Consider the following 24,689-nt stretch of genomic DNA (forward strand, 5'->3'; position numbering starts at 1 on the left):
CAAACAAAATAATATAAAAACCCCAAAATAAGGGGCTAAAGAAAACTTTTGCTAGCCGCAACGTAGCAGAGACGCCATCAAAAATGTAAATATGTAATACACCAAGAACCAGACCAAGCTACAGCTACAGAGTCAGCGTCAGCTCCTAGCCCAAGCCCAAGTTAACTTGGCAGACAGCTCGACGTTGTCGTCGTTGTCGTTGTCGTGCCCTGCCTAGGAAGTAGCTACTATGCTCTGCGGGGGGCATTGACGTTGAAGTAGAGCGTCAATGAATTAAATATAACCTAGCCCAGCTCCCCCCAAGCCAAGCCAAGCCAAGCCAGCGCAAAACCGAACCCGAATACGACCCCAGACCCATTCGAAAATGTACACGCTGTGAGCTTTCCACTTGATTGCTGGCTGGCAACTCGCTGGCTTTCCCTTTTTCCCCCCATCAGCTGCCACTTCTTTGCCCCCCTCCACCCTCCACCCTCCGCTCATACTCAACGTTTGTCCTTGCCGAATGGAAGTTCGATTTACATTTCAACTGCAGCCGACAAAAGGCGTTACATGGCCTGACGTAAGCGCCTGAATAGATATTGCTATACCTATAGCTATATCTGTATAGGTACATAGAGATACATATGCAGACTACCTGCACAACATACACACAGACTTACCTCGTGTGTGCTTAAGTCTGTTAATATGTAACATGTAATACACTAAACATAACTTCCAGTAAATGGCTGCACTCTAGAGCTCTTCTTCTGCTTGGTTTCGCCTCGGGGAAAATTTAAAGAACTGTTAAAAATAGCATATATGGATGTTTTAAAAGAAGATAGTCAAGTGAATAAAGAGCAGATTCAAGCTATTTCAAAAACCAGCCGGTTCCAGCAGACCCCTTATTGTCGAGGCTTTAACCAGTTGCGAATTACAAGGGACAGGCAACGGAAAAAAGAAAGCACGCATAACAGAGTCAAGTCATAAAAATTGTAAACAATTTCTCAATCAAAAATTCCCCTTTAACTGAACATTGAACAAATACAACCAAAATGATGGCGCTTTGAAGGCGTTTCTCACTTCGAGAACACACGTGAAAATGTTGCATACTTAGCAGTTAGCTGGTAATGATATGAAACACGTAACATTTTGCACAACAAAACCATTTGACTGGCTGTTTATTTGTTAATTGAAGCAACAGCAAATATATGCATTGCCAAATGCCATATGCATAATGTTTGTGTAATCCGCCCCGACAACGATCCTCAGTTGCTGTCAAACTGTCCCAGCTGCACGTCCGTCCATTCGTCTATCCGTCCGTCTTTCTATCTGTATTTGCGCTATTCAATTCCATTGAAATGAGTGCGCTGCATATTAAAAGAGTCGCATAAATAAATAAGCATATTCAATTTTGATGAAACGTGAATGGTATCGAAATGTTTAACAAAACGTCGAACGTGACCTTGCCTGCAGTTATCAGCAGATGTCAAACATAAAATCTATATAAAAGGGTATCTATGCAATAAGGACACGATGCGGCACGGTTAACCCTATAAAGTACATTTACTCTTATTAACATAAAAGAGCTGCATTAGCGGGCTGTTGAGAGAGTCAGCAAATATGCGGTCTCTAAAATAGAGACTTTATTGAAGTAATGTGAAATAAATTTGCAGAAATTAAGGTCTGCGGGCTGCTAATTTTATACTTTATATGAAAAAGTTCAGCAATGCATAAAATAGGGTAAAGCATTAAAGCATGCGGTTGCTTTAATACAGATTTTAAGTTATTGATTTGTAATATTGTTCGTTATTAGTCTCGAGATATACGAGCTCTAACATAGCAACTTTATAAGTTGTGAACTGAAATAAACTTTAGGAATTAAGGTTTGCGGCCCTCAAAATATATACTTTATCTGAAAAACTATAGCAAAAATAAAGTGTTAAATAGAGTAAAGGCAGTAAGGCTTACGGTTTCTTTAATATAGATTTTAAGTTATTGATTATAATATTATCTAGATAGGCGGGCTCTAATATAGGAATACACAACTTATTTATGTTGTGATATAAAATAGACTTGAAGAACTAAGCTTTTTGGTCTATATAATATATACTAAGAAACGCTTTCCTTAATTAAGTTTTTATTGATAATAATATTGACTATTTATAGAGTCGTGAGATATACAGGCTCTATAATAGTAACTTTATCAGTAGGGGCTGTGATAAACTTAAAATAAACCTAATGAGTTAAGATACGAGGACCCCAAAATATATATAAAATTATGAGATTAGTTCAACAAATATGCTAAAGTATAAAAAAAGTTCCGTGTTTACCTTTAAGTAAGTAAGGAATAACAGTAACAGCTAAAGGAAACAAATACACATCCAACAAGCTCTTGCTACAGGGTATCTCTATATCATGCCCTACACTCTTTCGTTTTTTTTTCCTTTGGTAGCCTTGCCACAGCATGCCACAGTTTGTGGCAGGACGTGGCGTTAAGTGCCACAGCTAAAAGCTGCAATGCAGCTTAAACAAATTTAGACATTGGCTCAGCATAAGGCTTTATGATTTAGATACGCCAGTTGTATATTAAATAATTCACTTAATTGGCCCCCGAAGGGCCAAAAAGCAGCTAAATGCCAAAGTTAAAGTAAACACAGAAACCGCAACAGGCACGAGATATATGCTGCGCATATATACACAGGAGTAGCTGTCAAAATGACGAAATACACACTGGCAGGACCTTCAGGAATCAGAAATGGAAATTCTAAAGGTTGGGCGTGTGGGCAGGGGCGGGGCAGGGGCGGGGCAGGGGCGGCTAGTTCAAGTGGAGGTGTGGCCTGTGTTTATTGGCATTGCAGGCAAATAAATGTCTGCTGGTCTGCTTGTGCTATATACATATATATATATATCAAGATATCCATGTCCCTATATAAACTATATATATACTATATGTATAGCTGCATGTGGCAGATGGCAACCGTAGAATTTGTGGCTTTATGAATTGATCGCTGGTCACCGCAATTGTTGCCAATATAATTACGCACAAGTTATGTCTGCCTGCAAATTGGCAGCCCATGAATAGCTCATATGCAGCACACATATCTGACATATATATGACATACATACATATGTGTTTGTCTATCTGCATATGTATGTCCACTTGAATGTAAGCCAATTAAATTTGACAGTCGCCGCTGCAGGCTCTTCCATTAATTAAATTTCAAATAGTATGCAGCTCTCTAGTTATGCTTTGATTTTGGCCCTTTGTTAGCTTCTCTGGCAGCACGTTGAAGGATTTTCCCATTGTTGTTTTCCCAAAAAAGAAAAAAGAAAAGAAAAGTTAACTTCGAGTTTGCCGCACTCCGCGTTGGGATTAGAGCATTCCTTTTGGTCAGGTTTGCTGTTGTTGACCCACAGAGCTTGCGTGTCTCCTCCCTCCCCCCCCCCCCTCTCTCTCTCTCTGAGCCCCTCTCTCTTTTTCTTTGGGCGCCATTTTCAGTTTTCCTTTTTAACGGGCGTTCGCGTGTTTACTGCTTTTGTTTTGATACCCGCTCACCAAGTAAAAGGAGTATATTGGTTTGTCTGTCTAGCTGTTAGATTGGCTCAGACAAAAGGTTAAAATAACATGGCTAATCGGGCAATTCTTTAACAGAGAGTATTATGAAGTCGCTTACGCCCGACTGCAACTTACTCGTTTCTTTTTTTTTTGGCGTGCTTTTGAAACTTTATACTTGGCATTCGTATACGGTTCCAGGACTCAACTCGTGTAAGGACTGTGTGCGCTCACTTTAACCTTGAACCTGCCACATACCACATGCCACACACACACACACACGCACACACACTTGCCGAGTGCGTACTTAGATATTTCTATTTTCAGTTCATTAAATGAGATTTTCAGCACATTATTATTTACGCCAACATCTAATGCCGCGCACTTTCCAAGGATTTACTTGCTGTTTTCGGCGCTCGGCATCCACATTAGACAGCTGCAGCTGCAGCTGTACAATTGCAGAGCACTAGGCAAACAACTAACAAACAAATATGATCCGCTTGCCGAAGAATCCATATCCTTTCATTAAATTGTGTTTATAGCAGGGCTAGGCAGTATATGGATTGCGTTGATTAAAGCCCAAATTTGGCTTTGGCTTTTGGTGTGCAATATTCGAAATATTCGAACTTCTTTAAGCCATTTTCTATAATACAAACAATTTATTAATTGGAATTTATATATTTAACAATTTATAATGCAAGAAATTTATTTATATCTATGAAACAATTTTAAAAGGGTTTTGCGAAAATTCTATATAAAAATATTAAAGAAAAATGAGATAAATAAATATGCATAAATGTTAGAATTTAATAATGGAGACCCCATATTTGATATTTAAGTATATTTATGAATTATTATAAAGGGTTTTATTGTTATAAATAAAACCTAAGAATTTTAAAAATGGAGACCATATTTTATGTTTAAATATATCTATGAATTCTTTAAAAAGGTGTTTCTATTAATAATAATTAAACTAAAAAACAGTATTAAATATAAGGATATTCGTTTTAGTTGATAGTTTCTGAACAATTCTTTAACAATTAAGTATATAAACATGAATAGATATAAGAATTTTGGTTTTAGATGAGAATTTCTAAGCCATTCTTCAGAGTCAAGTTAACCAAATAAGCTTCAGAAGCTGCAAAATCCAGATCCTACATGTTCTCACAACCTCTAACAGTTTGTTGCACAGTGCCTTACATAAATGGGAATACCCTCAAGCTGCAGTGTATAATGAAAAGCTACCTTAAGCGTCGTTTATACACACTTGTGTTTTGGTGGAGGGGGGGGGGGGGCGGCACGTGCGACAGCTGAAGCAACAACTCAGGCAGGCAGGCAGGCCAGGACGGGCAACAATCCAAGGATTTAGTGTCAGCAATGTGAGAGATTCATCACAATTTAACTTTGGAGAGAAGTGGCAAATGGGAACCGAGTCAAAGTCACGTTGTGCCATGTGTGGCAATTAGTTTGGCTTTTGCCTCGCCTGCTTGAAACTAATTGTGGTACAATGTCGAAGTTTATTGTTCGCCAGTTTTCTACAAAAAAAAAAAAAAAAAAAAACACCTTAATCAAACTTGCCGCCTACTGAGCCTTCGGAGCGTTTGCCAACACTGTCCCGTAATAGCTAACTGCCAATTCGAAAATATTCAGTTTGTCGTCAAGGTTCAAGCATGAAAGGCATAAACCGAAAAAATTCTGCCAGCAGCAAAAGCTTGAAAGAACGTGCTGAAAAATATAAAAAACCAAAGTTAAATAATTCCGATTTTCAGCATGTCGTTTATGTGTCCTGGAAAAGGGGTAAACACAATCTGGGCTCCCTAATTAAAGGTAAACAAAGTAGTATATTAAATAAATCGCACGTATTTCGAGTTTTGCCACGGCCATACATATGTAGGTCGTTATTTTGTGGAAGCCCCGGTTGGCCATAAAGAAGCCTGGCTGGGCTGGGATATAAGAAAAAAGCGCGCTTGTCTCATAAAACCTAAAAATATCGGCCCATATAATAACACATATGCAAATCCAAAGTCAGTTAAACCCAGCAAGAAGCACAAAGTTAAAAATCCCAATTTGGCCAAGGTCGAGTTGGAAGACGCCAAAAGTCTAGTAAATCCCGAGCCCAAGGGGAAATTGAGCAATTGTCAAACTGATCTGTCGACAAAGGGTGAGCTGGATAATTTTCGAAAGCCAATTCCCAAGACAGTCGAAAGCAGGACATACTTAGCTGGCGCCGCCCAAATTGTAAACAACCCATGCAATAGTTGGCCCAAGCCGACTGTGAACGAAAAGCCAAAAAGTGAATGGGGAATCCTTAACCCAGCGGATCGAAGTGATGTCTGCAAGATGCAGAAGCCCGAAAGTTGGGACGTGACTCAGGGGGGCTTCAATATCCTGCCCCCTCCGCGTGCTGCTGCTGCTGCTGCTGCGTCCAAAGCCAAGGTAAACGCAAGTCGCAGGTCAAAGCTTACAAACAATAACAAAAGTTCCTTAAGTCTAAGATGCAGAAAAGTGAAAGCTGGGATGTCACAGGCGGCGGCATCAATATTTTGCCAGTGCGCCAGAGCTTGGTCAAGGCCAAGGTTAACGCAATCCCAGCTGCGATGTCTGCGGAAGGTCAAGCTGGATTGGCCAGAATTCCGAGCAGCGAGAGCTGGGATGTTACGCAAGGTGGGCTCAAGATTCTGCCCATGCCACGCGGCGTTGCGCCCAAGCCAAATGTGAGCGAGACGCCAAATTGGGACATTTCGGAAAGTGAAAGCGAATGCTCGCCAAGTCATTATGGTGGCAAAATGTTGCCAGTTCCGTTCAGCGAGATGCGCGGTCCGCAGGAAACGCCACGTTACGAGGTGAGCCTGGAGGAGACCGAAAATGCAGGCGTTACTCCCAGTGAAAATGTGCAGGATACTGGTGCGCGCATTTGTCCAATTCCCCCAAGTGAGACTCCACGTTGGGCCATCGTCCAGAGCACACGCGAGAAGTTGCCCAATGAATCGTATCGTTCGCCCATGGTCAGCGATCTGCCCAGCTGGTATATGACCAAGCACGGCAAGAAGAGTGCCACCGTGCGAATCGGCGACTTGCTGCACGGTAAGTTTTACGGATATATATATCTGTATATATCTATATATGTGCCCACCTGTGCAGAACGTTATTATATTCTGAGCATCATAACGATCAGCCATCTGGCCTCCGTTTGGCTCTGCTGGGATTTGAGGAGCAAGTGCAATGTGGTCATGAAAATGGCGGACACAACCAGGATGAGTGTCCAGTTGATTTACGGCGAGATAAATACGATTAAATCCCTGCATGCATATCAACCGAAGGATCCGCGCCTCGACAATATTGTACGCGCTTTGGATGGCTTTCAGCTGACCAGATCGCGTACCGCACAGCCCTGCCTGATCCTCGAGGCCATGGACACAAATCTGGCCAAATATGCTGAGCATTATGTTGGATCTGTCATACCGCTGGAGGTGCTCAAGTGCATTACACGCCGTGTTCTCTCCGGCCTGGAGTATCTGCATAGTGTCGGGGTCGTGCACGCGGACATTAAGCCGGAGAACGTCCTGGTCACCGCCTGCATGCTAAGCAATTGCGAGAACTGTCCGGACAAGCGGAAAGTGTGCTCCAAGCTGCACATAAAGATTGCCGACTTTGCGAATTCCTCGGGCATGAACGGATGCATTGCGGGCGAGATCCAAACGCGCGCCTATCGCTGCCTGGAATCGATATTGGGCTCGGATTGTGGGACGCCCTCCGATATCTGGAGCGTTGCTTGCATGGTCTTTGAGCTGGCCGTTGGCCGGTTTCTGTTTGCGCCCAATTATGACAATACTATTTCGCCCGAAGAGCATCATTTGGCTCGCATCATCGAGCTGCTGGGGCCCATACCACATCAGATTGTCTTCCGGGGCCGCGATGCATTGCGCTATTTCAATCCGTACGGCAAGCTGCTCAACAGCATCGACATGGAGCCCAAGAGCCTGGTGGAAGTGCTGATGGAGCACAATTGGTGCCGGCTGAATGCGATGGTCTTCGCCTCCTTTCTGACGCCCATGCTCGAATACGAGCCGAAGAAACGAGTCACCGCCAGCAAGTGTCTGCAGCATCCCTGGCTGATCTAAATGAAAGGGAATTCCCGCGAAACCCAAATGGAATTATAGCATTGACAATGGCCCGGGGAGTAGCTTTTGTTAGCTTCTCGCTGCTGCGTGTCATTATTTAATGAACATATAATAAAGGGTACGCTGGAGCGGGTAATGTTGCCTTATCTCTGGCTAATCGAAAGCTCACCGCCGCCGGCTCTAAAACTAAACGCAAACACGGCACACGCAAACGGCGACAGCTCGTGTATGTGTGTGTGTGTGTGTGTGTGTGTGTGGCAGAGGTGAAGAGATGAGCGCGTGAGAAATACATTTTATATAGTTTTGTGGACAGGAAAAAGTTGGTTAAAAACGTTTCAATTTGACTTTAAGATCTCTCTTTGTTTTCTTATGGGCACAATTTTACATTTCTATTTTTTAAGAGAGCAAAAATATCTGATTTACTTTTGGCAACATTTTCAATTTTTAGTATATATATTTTTTAAAAGAGACTCTCCTTTTTAGAGTTTCTACAACTTCTGATTCTAGTTTTCCACACAATAATTATACCCTGAACCCATTGAAAATAGGTAAAAAGGGGTATAATGTATTTGTGCGAATGTATGTAACAGGCAAAAGCCATAAGGCATATATATTCTTGATCAGCATCAATAGCCGAGTCGATTTAGCCATGTCCGTCCGTCTGTCTTTCCGTCCGCCCGTCCGTATGTATGAACGCAAGGATCTCCGAACCTATAAGAGCTAGAGACTTGAAATTTTACCTGTAGGTCCTCCTAGTGACCGCGCAGATCGAGTTTGTTGCCGATATTCGATAACTTGCCCCGTTGCCAAGTAATCGATAAAAAATAATATGAGCTAGAGTCGCCAAACTTGACATTTAGCTTCTAGAATAGTATATATATATCAAGTGTCTTTCGCTTTTAATAATTGTCAGGCTTTTATATTTTATATAGTACATAAAGCATTGACAGCTGCCACTTATCGATCTGTTGGCATATCCATCTAAGCTATATGCCCTTTGATATGCTATTCAGCTGACATATTAATTAGCTGAAATTCCTATTTAAAATTTCAATAGAAAGTTGCGTTGTTTATTGAGCCCTTCGTGCAGCTCTTGGCTATCTCTCCATTAAATTAATTAATAAAATTGCTTTATATCGATTGTATTCAGATATTTATACAGAATTTGGTTAAAGTGAATTGAATGCTGCCGCTCACGTACCCAGCTCAAACAACCAGCTAAAAGGCAACACATTTGTCAAATAACAAACAACACACACACACACACACACACACAGGCATACTTTTACATGTGTGTGTGTGTGTCGTTCTGTTAGTGTTGACAGCTAAATGGAGGCAAGTTTTCCGCATGACATTAGCATGCAAATTGCCAAATTGAAATTGTCATTCACATTAGCCGCCTCTTGACTTGCTGCTGCTGCGATTGTCTATTTGTATCCAAACAAAAATCAATATATAAATCGGGCTTAACACGTCATTTGTCTTGGATTTACCTTTATTAGGCCGCCTAATTGGAGTTTGAGTGCAGGTAACTAGGCACAACAAATCGATAGAGTGTACAAAATGTTGGCCAAAAATAAATCCCAAATTACAAATTGCCTTAATTCCATTAATAACGAATGCCGCAAAATTGCTTGATTGATTGATTGATTGATTGATGGATTGAACGATTGACGAACTGACAACTGAACATTTGGGCCACACTAATGGCGCTTTAATTTGACGCTCTTGACGGTTTTTAATAAACCCATCGGAAAGCGCTTAATAACGCGCACGTGGCATATTTCTAGGCGCTTCTCCAGGCGTTGGCCCGGCAACCCTCTAATTGGTAGTTTAATTAAACATTTGGCAAATCGCGTGTAATACTTGGCCAAGCGCTTGGCAGGTCCACGCAGCGGCCCGGCTCTTTGAAGTGGCCAACACTGCAGTTTTGGCCAATTATCGCTTTTGCAATTCATTTAGTTCACTCGGCCCTTAATGGCCGCCCCCTTCCCTCCCCCCTCTCTCTCACTCTCTCTGCCAATAGTACGTGCCTTAGTTGTTAGTTAACCCGCACATAACCTTCACCCCTTCTGCCGCTCATTACTTTGACTTACATGCCAGCAATTAAAAGACAATTTATGTGGCCAAAAGTTGTGCCAGCAAAGTTGGCTCACACACACACACACGTACACATAGCCAGGCTGCAACTTTTGCCATCGGGGCGAATGTTAATTTTGTTATTCTTTTAAAGCAGCATCAACTCAAAGTCAACCATAAAAACACAAGAACATGTGGCGAGGGTGTGTGTCGTGGTTTTTAAAATACCCTGTATTCATTGAAAGTAGATAAAAAAGAGGGTATGTTGGTATGTGCAAGCTTATGTAATGGACGTGCAGAGGCATGACCGACACCATAAATTATGTAAATAATACTTCTGAATTAGTTTTGTCCGTCTGTCTATTCGTCTGCCCTGCTATCCGTCCGTCTGTCTCTCTATCCATATGTCTGTCAGTTCGTCCGTGTGTCCTCCTATCTGTCTGTCACTCCGTCTGTCTGTCTGACTGTCTCTCCGTCTATCTGATAGATAGAAGTTTGAAACATATATTCTTTTATATTATATGCAAAACGAGTTTATCATTTTTGTCGATATGTCGTCTCATTTCCAATCTATCGATAAAAATCGATTTTAAGACTTGGTTCTTAAAGCACAACTCGAAAACTTTAAGAAGATATATAGACTATGTTCGCTTTTGGATAACACAGTCAGAAAATGCTATAAACCAAAATAATGTATTGACTGATGGGTACAGGGGATGTTGTAGTCGAGCATACTCGAATGCAGCCTTGTCTGACTTGTTTACCTTGGCAGCAATTGCGCTGCAAGAGCAGTCGAGCGTAACAGGCTGCCTGATACTCGTTCACAGTTAAATAAAAACTAAAAGTAGGTTATTTTATGAAGGGATACTCTTGGGCAAAGCGAATGGATCCTTTGAGTAGTTCGTGAGCAGTCTTCATTCCAAAAATCGCAAGAGATATACATGTAGGCGATGTGCCACGCCCCATGTACATATATATAATAATAATATCGTTTAGCTATTCCCATTTCCAATCCTCCCAGTTCACTTTCAAAAGATGACCTTTGCACCAATCGGATATACTCTTTTTCTCACTGTGAACGAGTATAAGAAACTGTGTAAGCCTCTGCAGCAATTGTAACTTTTATGCTTTTGCTGAAAGTTACGACCACACTGAAATCTCAACTCTTCAATTATTGACTATCAGAGTTTAGTCCTTATAGATGCTCATGGGTTGCGATGCGTCCTGCATTAGCAATCAGCCAGGCCGTGATGGATAGACCAGGCTTCACTGTCAATTTCGTCTATTTCGAATTGTTTCGCAATTTCCAACAGTGCGAAGTTTCTCTATTTTTGTTTATGAGCAACAAGTACGCAATGCGTACAATTGTTTTATGCGTGCGTCTACTGCATCGCAGGGGGCTTCGTCAAAAGCATACCAAATATTCAGCTCGCAGCTGGCGGGCTTCGGCAAAGCCTGCAACCTATTCCTTGTGTTTTCTTTGTGTGCTTTAAGTTTAACTATCAAGGTGTTCGAATTGCTGGATAAGGTTTTCAAAGCTTGTGCCATTTTCTAAAATAATAAATCCAGCTAAGTTACCTTTATGAAACTCTGCTTAGTCCTGCTTACATCTTACTATTGCAGCTGAATACATATGTCAGGATCTGGCCATATCATATAGCTGCCATAGAAAGGATTGCTCGGAAACAAAGTTCTTTTATGAAAAGCTTAGTTGTTTCTTAAGATATCTTGACCAAGCTTTGCAGTTACGAGTCTTACATAAAAGCAAAATCGTATAAGCATCAGCCTACAATAACATATAGCTCTTTGGGTAGGAAAGGTCGAAATTACAGGATTGGTAGGATTACAGAAATTTATGTAATACCGAAATCAATTAATTTGGTATTTTACAACACTTTTTAATGCCAGCTATCTGCTTAGTTCTTATAACGAAGCTATTTATTAGATGGTTAATATTTAATTCCAATTTTTACGTCAGCATTAAAGCCGACTTTTCCGAAACAATTATTTCAAGAATGTTTGTTTATCATGACGAACATCACGCGCCATGGTGTGACAACAGCCCGAGTGTCCTCAGGGAGAAGGACATAAAAAAAAAAGGGGGGCGCATAATAAAGTCGCTGAGTACCTTTTTTTGGCCTAATTTTTGGTAGCTGTTCGCGCTGAGCGCAGCAACTTAATTTACCTGATGAATGTTTTTACTGCCTTTAGAGCAGAGCAGCGTGTCAAATGAATTCATTTGCTTGGCCAGCATTAATATTTATAAGCGTGGCTAAACAATGTGCTCAACATTTTGTTGTAATAATTTAATCGCTGGGTATTTAACAACTTTTGCAAGCAACTTGCCAAGCCAGAGAGAGGAGAGAGGTTAAGCGTTGGCCAGACGCAACGCAACAACGTGGCCGGAGCTGCAAAACTTTAACGCTTGAGTTGAGTTTGCAAATTGTTTGGTCAGCTTCTACTAGGTGACAAACTTTGGCCAGGTCGCGCGGGGGCGGAAGCTGGAAGAGACGGGCAGGTGAAAGAGTATGAAGCCAAAAAAACCGCAATCGCTTTACATTTTCAATTTGCAACTAATCTAAATTACATGATACGCGCACAATTTGAACGCTAATGAGCGGGGACGCGCTGACAGCAGCAGCAGGAAGCAGGGGGTGGGGGGGGGGGGGGGGGCATCTTCGGTTACAACGTTGCGTATGCGCAACATATTGCGTGTGAATTTTAATTAAAAAGTTTTTCACACTTACCCAAGCAAGATAATCGTGCCGCAAACCGCGCGTCCCTCCCCCTTTCCCCCTGACAATGGGACGTAACGGATGTTGTTGCTGTCGCTCCTTCGAACTGCATCGATTTTCCTGCTAAGCAATTTTCCAAGCATGTTGCATTGTTGTTGTCAAGTTGCTTTTCATTTAGATTTAATTATATGTAACTGCAGGGCATGGCAGGACAGGGCCTGGCCTGGCCTGGCCCGTCATGGCTCGGCATAACATTAGATGTCATCCCCGGGGCGGCCAATTGATTGTATTAGTTGTGGGTTTTGTTGTGCCCGGCCAGTTGCTAGGTAATTAAACGCTTACACATTAACCTATGCTGTCACACACACACACACACACGCACACCTGCTGCTCATTTGGCCGCAAATTGACTTATTAGCTGATGGCTAACTTTGATTACTGGAGCGTGTGTGTGTGTGTAGGTCCTGCTCAATATGTTTAGATTCGTCTAACAATTTATTTTGAACAGGCTCACAATTTATGTGTGTGTGTGTGTGTTTAGGCATGTTTTGTCTAGGGCCAATGGCCCAAATGCAAACCACTTGCTTGATTCTGTTTGGCTGGCGCTCTTTTGCGACTGTGCCTCTGTATTGCGCTCGCCTCTCTCTGCGCAGACGCTTTGCGATTACTCCGAAAATAGACGGAACGGCGACAGTCGACGGCGACGGCGTTGCGTATACGCAGCGTTGTCTCAGTCGCTAGCTGGACGTGATGTTGGCCGCAAGGGCGCCACGGCATAAACCAAAGACCAGAGGACCAGAGCTAAATGCCTGAAGGCAGCTCATTGCCGCTGAAACAACAAGTACCTAACTGTGTGTGTGCGTGTGAGTGTGCGTGTGTGTGCGTGCGTGTTCGTGCGCGCGTCTGTGTGTTAGTGTGTGTCAGTGTGAGTGCAATGTGCAGCATAGCTAAAAAGTATGCTTTAGAATTTTATTATCGCGCGCGTTACGTTTTTGACGTTTCGTTACGTTTCGGCCGACTCGCAACTCTGTGAAGTTTTGACGCGGCTTCCGTGACCCCACCATACACATATACACACATTCATATATATATATATATATATATATATATATTCGTACTAGCTGAATAATTAATGCAATGCAAGCTATTTGAACTCCGTTTTTGGTGTCGTGTAAGCACGCGCGCGCTCGGTTTCAAAACTGGCCATAATGATTAACAAGTTCCAACGCAACGTATTATTTTTTGGCCATATCAACTGACAGGCGCAACGAATTTGACTCAACTCAGCCCCCAACTCTCAACTCTCAACTTTAGCTCTACGCAACTTTAACTCTCTAGCTCAAGCTCAACTGCAGACCAAATTGAAACGATTCAAGAAATGACAGGAAACCTTCAAGGGAATACATTACGACTACTACTACTACAACAAGAACAACAACAGCAACTATATTATGCTATATTTTTCGATGCAGCTTAGTACCTAACTAAACGTACATATATAGAGAGACAAACAGATGTTTATAAATCTAGCGCTAACTGGCAACAAATTTCAAATCATAAATTAACGTAATAAAAATTGCGGCTCTTGACTTGTTCGCCGAATTTCGAATTTCGGGCAGCAGAAGAAAATTGAAATGTGTCTGCAGACCAAAAAGCACAAAGCAAACAACAAATAACTAATAATAATTTTGTCAAAATTTATACGAAAACATCCATACATATTTACGAGTAGCTATGTGAAAAACTGCGGCAGACAGCTTGGCCAAAATATATTTCGATTAAAATATAAATGAAATTAAGCTGGACACGGCACTGACACAAAAACCAAATAGCGTGCCAACTGTTTGAGTGGAAATTTGTATTGTCTGCCAATAACAGATGACGACAACAACAACAATTACAACAGCAACAACAACAACAACAAAGAGCAGCAGCAGCAGCTGCAGCCAACAGGTTGCCAGCAACTCAACAAACTAGAAACTAGAAACATTTGCCCGCAGGTAAGTTACGGCCAAGTAATTGCAATTAGGCAAACTCCAAAGTGCAATATAATTTATTCATACGTGCTCTAAATATAAAGTTTCAATTTGCTTTTAAGAGTTTTGCCATATGCAAATTTGTATTACAATAGAAAATACTTTTTTTATAACTTTGACTTCTGCTGTTGGAGGCATTTCAGCACTAAAAATAAATATGCCCCGACCTGGTTTTGACTATTTCGCATTTTTCCAATATGTATAAATATTAATAAAATATTACTATTAAAACATAAAACAACAAGAAAACGGCATAAAATATTTGACTCTGTTAAAAAGATATTTAGTAGAAGATTTAGGAGTAAGATTAAGGAATAAAAGTAATTCGTTTTCATATTAAATTAAATAAAGTCCCTTTCTTTACTAAGTCAAGTTAAATGTAATTATGGCTGGAGAATTTAGAGCATTTTGCTTCTTTTTTTTATTTCAATTTGTTTTATTCAGCATCAGTAGCTTCTGATCTTCACCAAGCGAATGACAGGGAGAAGAGAGTGTAGTTACAAGATTGAAGCTTACATGTTATTAACATTGAGGGATATTCACAATGAAGGGGAAGAAGTGAAAAACTCTGAGGTATTTAGATGATTCGTAGGTAGGTCGCAGGGGGAGGCGCTTTTCTCTGATGGGGTCAGCCAGGATCCTGGCTATTTATATCTACTAAATTGACATTTATTTCAAACTTCTTAACATCGTATTAGCTGTTTTTTTCATTTATTAAGATTCTAAGGTTATCGATTAGATATTTCATTTTGGATTACATTAACTTATCTAAATCAGAATAACTCTTTATTTATTTTTGCAAATTTTGATATGTCTTTTATTTATATTTATCATATTTACATTTATTTAAAAATTCTAAACATCGTAATAACGTTTTCTTTTAAGACTCTAAGGCTATAATTAAGGAAATCATATTTAGTTTTCTATTTGAAAGGAACTTATCTATGCGAACTTATGTTTTTTGTTGTGCGCGAATATGTCAGCAAAATTTGTTCTTACACTTAGCTACAACCCATTTAGCCAAAGTCTGTTTTGATACCAGAGCAAATGAATTCACAAACTCTGTCTTAGCTCCAGACTTTTATTGATATCAGGGAATAGACATGCAGGACAACATTTGCTGGAAATCATTGTTTAAATCAATTTCCTAAGCTATCTATGCAAGTAACTCGCTCAGCTCTCAGCTCATCTGCAAATCTCTGCCATCCATTTTCCATCTCTTTGACATACAAATAGAATCTGTTACACGCTTAGCCTAAAAGGTTCACCTGATCACCTGAGAATTTGATACGTTAATCTTGTAGTTGTTCGCATATGTGCGAATAAAAATTTTTTAGTATGCTGAAAAATGTAAAAACTGACCATGTCACAAAGTGCCATAAACAATTTTACAACATTTTGCCTGTCATAAGATTAAATGTGCATAAAATGCGGGCGTGAATGTGGGCGTGGGCATGGGCATGGCCATGGACGTGGGCGTGGGCGTGAGGGGGGTGGGAGCGGGGGACGCTAAAGAACCCTGGAGAAGGCGAAACAAAAGCAATAACTATAAAACAAACAGAATACAATGCGCTTCAATGGTGAGGAGCCGGAGCATACCAGGAGCAAAAATAAAAAACCAGGAGACCCACACAGACTTTATGGCAACAACAAACACAACAACAACAACAACAGAAAAACAACTCGCAACGGCAACAACAATTGGGTGCGGTGGCAGCAACACAACATGCACACACACAATTCGAGTATTTTGCTTTTTATGTACGTTTTTTTTTGTTTTGCTGATACCCTTGCTGAGGATTTCACTAATTTTACCATAAATTTTGTAACGTGTTTGTAAAAGGAGCTTTTTTGATTTTTGATCAGTATTAAGAGTTAAGTTCTTGTAGGCAGGTCCGTCTGTTTGTTTCTCTCCCAACTAGTTTCTTCTTGAAACTTTGCAGCAGGCTTTATATATGCTGGAATCAACCGGATCGGATCCCTATATAGGCTGTCATAAGCTCGATCGGAAGGAATTAAGTTCTTATATAAAAAACTTCCTTAATTTTCAAGATATCTTATATCATTTACGAGTCCTATCATGTAAGGACATATGAGCTACTTCTTATCTACATCGAACTAGTACTATCTATTACTACTCCTACTACTACTTCTACTGCTACTACTCATACTTATTACTAATTACTTCTTCTTCTACAACTACTACTTCTACTACTACTACTGCGACTACTTGCACATCTACTTCTACTCCTACTTCTACTACTACTACTGCTACTACTTCCACATCTATTTCTACTTCTATTTCCACTTCTACTACTACTTCAACTTTTACTTCTTCTTCTTCTAGTACTACTTCTACCACTACTAGTAAAACTTTTTCTTTTAAATCAACTACTACTCCTACTACTATTTCTACTACCACCTCTACTACTCATACTACTACTTCTACTACCACTACTACTACTACTACTTCAACTTTTACTTCTTCTTCTTCTTCTAGTACTAATACTACTATTTCTACTACTACCTCTACTACTCATACTACTACTTCTACTACTACTACTTCTAGTACTACTAGTACTATTACTACTACTTCTACTACAACTACTACTACTACTATTACAACTTTTTCTTTTACATCTACTACTTCTACTTCTACTACTACTACTACTACTACTATTACTACTTCTACTACTACTACTACTACTACTACTATTACTACTACTAATTACTACTTACTATAACTTCTACAATTTTTACTTCTACTTCTTTTACTCCTTCTACCACTTCTACTACTTCTACTTCTTCTACTACTACTGCTACTTCTACTTCTCATACTACTATCATATATCGCTATCGTAAGAATCGTTGATGAAATGACTTTGTTATCATTTAACAAAATGTCTTCAACAAGCTTAACAATTGCGTGCTGCGCTATACTTCTCGTAAGCGTATTAATGCTTCGGTATCGATTTTCATTTTATATTTTGTTGCGCTGAGTGCCGCCGGCGTGTTTCCTGGAGTGGGTCTGCCGTGCTTTAAATTGTAAAGCTTAAGGTATGCGGCGCAGTCGACAGTCACAGATGACAGCATCCAATTACAAAAGTGAATATTTGAGACGTTGTTTTTATTTTACTTTTTATATATATATACATTTTGGTTGCCATGTTGACCTTAACATTTATTTGGGCTCTTGGCCTTAAGTGTCTTTCAGCCAGCTGACCTGAATTCGGAGCCTTTAAAGCTACCCCCGAAATGAATGCATTTTGGCCAGCCCAACAACAAAAAAAAACACGTATATACACACATATAATTTAGACATTGCTTCCATGCTGCTGATAATGAGCCGTTAGCGGCTGCTCCTACCTTCAGAGTGTGGTGGGAGTTGTGGAAGGGTGGGGGGGGGGGGGGGTGGTGTCTTGGTAGTTGGCGTTAGTTGGCGCCACTCACGCGATGTGCGGCACTTGAGCACGTTTTGCATAAATTGCTGGGCCGTCGTCATGCCTGATGGCATGCTAATAACGACAGCCGCGCCCACCTTTTGGCCAAGCTGGCCGCGATGCGTACCGCCGGTACGGAGCGGGTAGTCAGGCCCAAACAATGCCCATAATGCCGCACGCAAATTGCCTTGTTAAGCATTTAAGCACAGCTGCCATTTTTCACATCATGCCACAAAACATCAATCTGTCGCTAATCTCTTGCGGCTCCATAGATGCCCATCAATGTCCGCCCGCCCATCCCAGCTCGTATTATTTGCAAAGCCAACAAGTGTTTGCATCAAATTTGATTAGACTTACGTTGCGTATACGCAATGTGACCCACTAGCCCGTAGCTGGGCACGCGCAGCAAAAGATGCTGGGCAACATGTCCATGCAACTTGGGCCCAATCACTAGGCGCACGTACACTTTGGCAATCACTGGCGGCTCAATAAAGGAAAACTAATTTTTTAGTGCCAAAGCGTTTTGAGCCCAGGCCCGAAAAGGCAGCAGCCCAAAATGCCAAAACCTTGGCCCCAAAAGCAAATGTGGCGCGCTCTGGGGGCAGCTTTCTTTCCATTGTTGTGGCCATTGTTGTTGCTTTTGTTGTTGTTGTTATCCTGTTGATTAAGTGACAGGTGAGCAGCGGCAGTGGCAGCGGCAGCGGCAGCGGCAGCGAGCGTTGGTATTGCTGTCAGTTCCCATTTCGCTCGCCTCCAGACTCATTTGGACCCAAAACAATAACATTTTCACAGTCGCTGTGACAACAAAGGCCAGCCAAACGAGATACTCCCCGTGGATAAACATATATATATGTAATATACAGTTAAACAAAATAACAATTTCACAGTTCACATAGCTCGACTTGAGCATGTCCTGTTCGGAAAAAACCTTAAAGCTTTTAGAGTTTTATGTTAGCCAAAGTGAAATAAATACATAAAAAAAAAAAACAAAAAAATATGTGCATGGCTTTCATAAATTTTCATATGATTTTATTTTTTGTTGTGCGTGGAATTTTAAATTTTAAGGGTTTTTTTATGGCGCATTGCATTTTATACAATATTTAATTTGTGTACTTTTTCCTTTATATTTTATTTTAATTGTGTTAATTATTTGTTTTTCATGAATTGTTGCATATTTTTTAATTATGCGGCTTTTTTGTTGCTTTTGTATTATTTTCAGCTGAATTCTGTGTTAATTAAATTGAATATTGAATTCATGTTTAAATATAGTTTGTGCAAATGCGCAATACAACAAAAGCAATTGTTGCAAATAAAACACAATTATAATTAACAAAGGTATTGGCTAGGGAACGAATTTATTAATGTTTCATCATTTTCCTTTATAACTTGACTTCAATTCGAAATAAAAATTTAACAGAAAGCGTCTCTTTAAGTAAATGAAAGCCACAGATATTCAGTAAACACATATGTGGTCCATAGCTACACCAAACCGAGACCTTTTTTCTGTCCCCAGTTGCAGAGTATAAAAAAAAAAAACAACAAGTAGGAGTGCTCTAGTCGGGCGTGCCTGACTAGGAGATACCCTAAAACTTCTTTTACCAACACCAAAAGCAGCTTGTTCTAGGTGTAAGGCGGTGGTAGAGGGGGGGGGGGGGGTTGGTGTAGGCTGTAAAATTAAAGCTACTTGATCTGTATAAATAATTGTAAAAACTAAATGCCAAATTTGGCGACCTTAGCTCTTAAATCCTACGAGATTTGTTCAAAAAACAGTTTATCGATAGCGATTTTTATCGATTGCTGGGCAAGTTATCGATTATCGGAAACAAACTCTTAATGTGCTGCCACTAGGACCTACGTCTCTAGCTCTTATAGGTTCTGAGATCGACATGTTCATACATACAGACGGACTGACAGACAGTCAGTCGGACGGACAGACAGACGGAGGGATGGACGGACAGAAAGACAAGAAAGTATATACTTTATGTTATCGGATATGCTTTCTTCTCCCTGTTACATACATTTGCACAAAACCATGATACCCTTTTTAGGCATTTTGAATGGGTCCAGGGCATAAAAAGAAAACTGAAGCAACAAAAATAACGCACAATGTGCGCTGCATTATTTAGGGTTTGGCTTTTGCATTGTGGGCAGCGTTTGTTGCGGTTACTCCGGAGGCGACACAAAAAAAGTTCATAAAATAAATTGCAAAGTTAATAAACAAGTAGCCGAGGCTTTTGTGGCTGCTTGGGGCCCCTAACATTTGGCAGTTGGCAATGGCAATTAGCTTTAAACACGCCATTAACTGCTTAAATGGCAACATGTGTGCAGCTCTCCGGCTTCAGCCACGGGCTGCTGCCTGCCTACTGCTGCCTACCGCTGCTGCCTGGCTCTAAGTGTGTTCATTATCACCTGTCTGTCCAGGGGCGGCGGAGACAACCATCTGATATTAGATATACATATACTTACATACGGCTGAGTGCGTTCTGCCTCTGTCGCCGCCCAACGACCCCACAGCTGACATCGCACAACGCATTCTTAAGTGCTTCATCTTGTCTGAATAACATTAGAGGCAGGCAACAATCTGCCACACCCCCCAACCCCCAACCCCCCGCTCAATGCCATGACGAACAAAATGAGCTGGCACACATTTATGGCAGCCATTTTGTGGGGGGCAGGGAAACGCAGGCATTAAAGGCAACACCCCAACCCTCCCGCCTCCCGCCTCCCGCCTTCACCGCAGCACGACTAGACTCGCATACATACCTAATGAACTTGGTCGGTGTTGCCTTTCAGGCAGCAAATGGATGGGGGGAGGGGGGGGGGGGGGGCAAAGGTGCCCAACTTCCGAGCTTTCATCTAGTACTTCTCCAGTTCGCAGAGCTTATTTATGAACGCATCTCTCGGCAAGAAATGCATATTTATGCCTGCCAACAGTTTAGGCCTTTGTATTTATTCACTTATGCTGGCATTTTTATTGCTCCAGCCTCTTCTAGATATATACTATATATAGTATATATGCTATATAAGTATTCCGTTCGCAGCTCTGCGACTTGCGCTCAAACTTCAAACTTGCAAATTAGTTTTATGCCACCTGAGAGTTTGTGTGCTTTGGGCGCGTGCAACTTTCAGTCATAATTTGATTTCTCGTCAAATATCGTTAAAGTTTCAATGGTTAAATAACACAATGCCAATGCCAATATATCAATCTAATTGAGCTCAAGTGTTTCAAGGCTCATCTGTCAAAAACAATTTCGCCTGCATGCGTTGATGAATTGATGTGTTTATCTAATGGATAAGAGATTTATTCGAATTAATTGGATCGAAATAAATTAGTTAGCATTTTCAGATTTTGTCTGACATAATCTTGTTTTAGTTTAAAGAGGAGTTTTTTTTGATTTAAAGTATGGGCAGTCCCACTTTGATAAATAAATGCATCTATCTTTTATTTAATTCGGTGTAAAAATGTATTAAATTAATCAAGCGCATTTTTTATTTAGGAAATTTATTTCTAAATGAAAACAAAATTTGTTTTAAAAACAGAAATATATTGTAAATTTATTGAATAATACCCTCAATATTAAATTATACCAAATTTTGATATAAGTGTGCCTTTTTATGTTGGTAGAAAAATAAAAATGAGAACTCAATTTCTAATAAAAAAAATTATATTATAATGTTTTAGCTTAGTGTTAGAGAAAGAGAGAAGAAAGGAAAGTAAAACGAAATGAACTATCAATTAATTATAATCAACCGTATGGAAATTTAGATAAAATAATATATATCGAATATATTCTATATACATGTATATATGTATATAAAAGCTTAATTACAAATTGTATAGCAAATTAAATTGGAAATGCGCAAAATGGGGGCATAAATAATGTGCCAGAATTGGAAGCGTTTGCGCAACAGACGCGAATGGATTCATTATCAATACTAATGACTTGTGTAGTATATATTTATATAGCGTATACAAATCGTGCTCTATAGATCGAGGCAATGTTTATTGAATGCGAACCGCATCAAAATTCCAGTAATAATTTTATACCATCAAATGGAATGCCTGTCGTTTTTCTTCTCCTTATCGTTAAATTCAACTTTTCACTGCTGTGATTTTCGGCTATGAAATTTAACTGTGTAGGCTCCCCAGGGGGGCGGTAGAGGGAGTGAGAGAAGGGGAGGTGGGGTTGTAGGGGCTTGGCTACGGGTCGTTAGCCCCTGGCGCAAAAAATTCACTCGGCGACGCGCAATTTGCAGCAAATAATTCAAAATGTCAGCCGCAGCAGCAGAGTGAAGAAAATGCCAGCGAAAGAAGAAAATGTCAAGGAATTTAAAGTTTTCCACCCTTTCTTGTTTTTCGTTTATGTAGTTATGTAATGCCTATAGACCTGACGCTGAAGGATATTGACGAATCGATCTGATGTCTGTTTATAATTTGCAGCAATTGTTTATCTCCGCAGCCGCCTCTAAACATTAGACGAATGTATATTTTTTTATGCTTTAGCCATGAAAATCGATTAATGTACAAATGGCCAGCACATTCTTTTTGATTTATGGCTATAGGAAGCACACACACACACACACACACACACACACACACACAGATGCACACAAAAGGCAACATCCATCGATTGTTAAGTAAACAATTGAACGTTTGTTTAGATGCATAAAAGTTGTTGTTATTGTTGTTCAAATTTCGCTTTCATTTTGTTAACAATTTTATTGTTTTTTCCTGCTGCGGTTGATCTCGTGGCTTTGGCCCATTCGATTTATGTTGTGCGCGTCTATATAGACAATATGCTTTGTATATAAATTGATTTGCACATAAATTTCATTTCGGTTTGACTTTTTATTGATTTTCTTTTTGCGTACACAGCAAACATTTGCTTAACCTAATGAGCCATGCGGTCAAAAAATCAAAAAAAAAAAAAAAAAAAAACCAACTCTAAATAAATGTTTGGCAAGCCGAAAATTAAATACACTTTTATGCGGCTCAGAAATGCTTTCATGCGAATACGTTATTTTCGCCTAATTGTTTTTATGGGCGCCATATAATATGGTAGACCGATTTAATGTGCGAGAGAAGCTCTTAATTGCTGCGTTGTTCAAGAAATAAAATAGGTTCTAAAAGATTCATTTTCTTGACGGTTTTTTTATGTGGAGCTCTATGATAAATGAAATAGTTTTCGGCTGTTGATAAGATTTTGCTTGCGTATCAAGAGCATGGTGAAACTTTTTAAACGCACGTTTGATCAATTTATCTTAAACAAATTAGAAGAACCTAATCTTATATCTATCAGTCCCTAGACAGCCATTATTATATATTATAGCCATTATAGCCATTACATTATATATATTAGTCCGATGTTGATATATATAGAGCGTGGTAAAAAGAAATCAAAAACTTTATATCTATCTTTCCTAAGGCTACACATACGATATATTACTCCGATGTTTCTCAGTTTTTATTTTTATATATAGAGCGTGGCAAACGCAAGTTTAGTGAAAATACCTTGAAGAGCAAAAGAGTTGCTTAAAACAAGAAGCTAAGCTTTCGTTCCCAAGGCAGCTATAAGATAAAGTAGCACGATCCGTTCGGTTCCTACATAAGTATATCATGCTTTCAAGATTACATACATTTTACATATAATACATATATCTCACATATAATACATATATATTACATATAATACATATATCTCACATATGCATTACACATGCCATCACATAACTAAAATACCCTCTGCTAGTAGGGTATGCATAAAACTGAAGTAACCGCACAAATGGTAAAGTGCATGGGAAAATTTGCTGAAAATGTCAGTTGGCGCATTCAAAAGGGCGCCAAAGATGAGGCTGCCTGCTGCAACACGTCCTTTTGCCCGAGGAAAACTAACAAAGTGCTCGAATAGAGCCAAAGGGGGCAGCAACAGCAGCTCGCCTTAGCTAGACACAAGGGCAACTGCATGTTTTGTGGGCGTGGCTGACGCATGTTGACGTTGCCTTTGAATGGCGTCGTTGTTGCTAGTAATTTGCAATGCAAAAACAACATAAAGTGGCTGCTGACTAGGCAGTCGACGTCGACGTCGCTTGATTCGGGGCTAAACCTGGGCATTTGGCTGCGACCTTGACGCAACTTAAATATTCAGCCAGCACATTTCATATTTCGTTCTCTCAGTGCTGTGCATCCCCCGCCATTGAATAGTTATCAGCCCGGCTGAGCTGACCCCGTCTGGCATTTAAAGCTTATCTGGCGAACAACAACATACAAAAAAAATCCCCCCAGTTGCCTGCGCTTCGCCTATAAAAACGCTGCCTCTTGGGCGCTTTGGCATCAATCAGCCAACAACTGACTTTTAGACAAGATGCAACTCAATCTGCGTGGTCTGCTGCTGCTGCCCCTGCTGCTGTTGGTGCTGCTGGTGCTGAGCCTGAACCTGTCGCTAACCGAGGCGCGGCATCGTGAGGGTCGCATACCGTTTGATACCCGACCATCGCCGTTCAATCCCAATCAGCCCAGGCCTGGGCCGTACCTGTAGATGTGACGTGCTGATGTCGTTAACACATTAGTTTAATTTGATGCGATTAAAGTCAGCTGTACATCAAAGGCCTGTGCGTAATAAAATTATTGATATTGTGTGGCACATTTTGTGTACTTTCGCTATGTCTACAAAGTCTTTTACCTGCCACGTTGCAGCGCAACCAATTACCAAAGTTTGCATTTTACTGTTGCTACAAAATTTGCAAAG

The 24,689-nt window shown here is 40.4% G+C and overlaps 2 protein-coding genes across 3 annotated transcripts; both read left to right on the forward strand.

Annotated features, from left to right (window-relative positions):
• Positions 1-5,187: 5,187 nt before the first annotated feature.
• Positions 5,188-7,895, forward strand: LOC135431616 (homeodomain-interacting protein kinase 2-like). Of its 2 annotated transcripts, XM_064686835.1 has the most exons (5): positions 5,188-5,250; positions 5,302-5,359; positions 5,427-5,968; positions 6,022-6,616; positions 6,674-7,895. In XM_064686835.1, exons 1-5 carry the CDS (start codon positions 5,203-5,205, stop codon positions 7,651-7,653), a joined length of 2,223 nt encoding a protein of 740 aa, XP_064542905.1. In that variant the 5' UTR covers positions 5,188-5,202; the 3' UTR covers positions 7,654-7,895. The 2 variants fall into 2 exon arrangements, with proteins under 2 accessions (XP_064542905.1, XP_064542904.1); XM_064686834.1 differs by having other exon boundaries at positions 5,195-5,359.
• Positions 7,896-24,282: 16,387 nt separating this feature from the next.
• Positions 24,283-24,604, forward strand: Mtk (Metchnikowin). The gene has a single exon (XM_064687429.1). The coding sequence runs from the start codon at positions 24,306-24,308 to the stop codon at positions 24,477-24,479; it is 174 nt and encodes a 57-aa protein (XP_064543499.1). The 5' UTR covers positions 24,283-24,305; the 3' UTR covers positions 24,480-24,604.
• The last annotated feature ends 85 nt before the right edge of the window (positions 24,605-24,689 follow it).

This window comes from Drosophila montana, unplaced genomic scaffold (assembly GCF_035044405.1).
Source record: "Drosophila montana isolate Dmon_TW-CO22-7 unplaced genomic scaffold, ASM3504440v1 contig_3200_1, whole genome shotgun sequence".
Classification (NCBI taxonomy): Eukaryota; Metazoa; Arthropoda; class Insecta; order Diptera; family Drosophilidae; genus Drosophila; species Drosophila montana.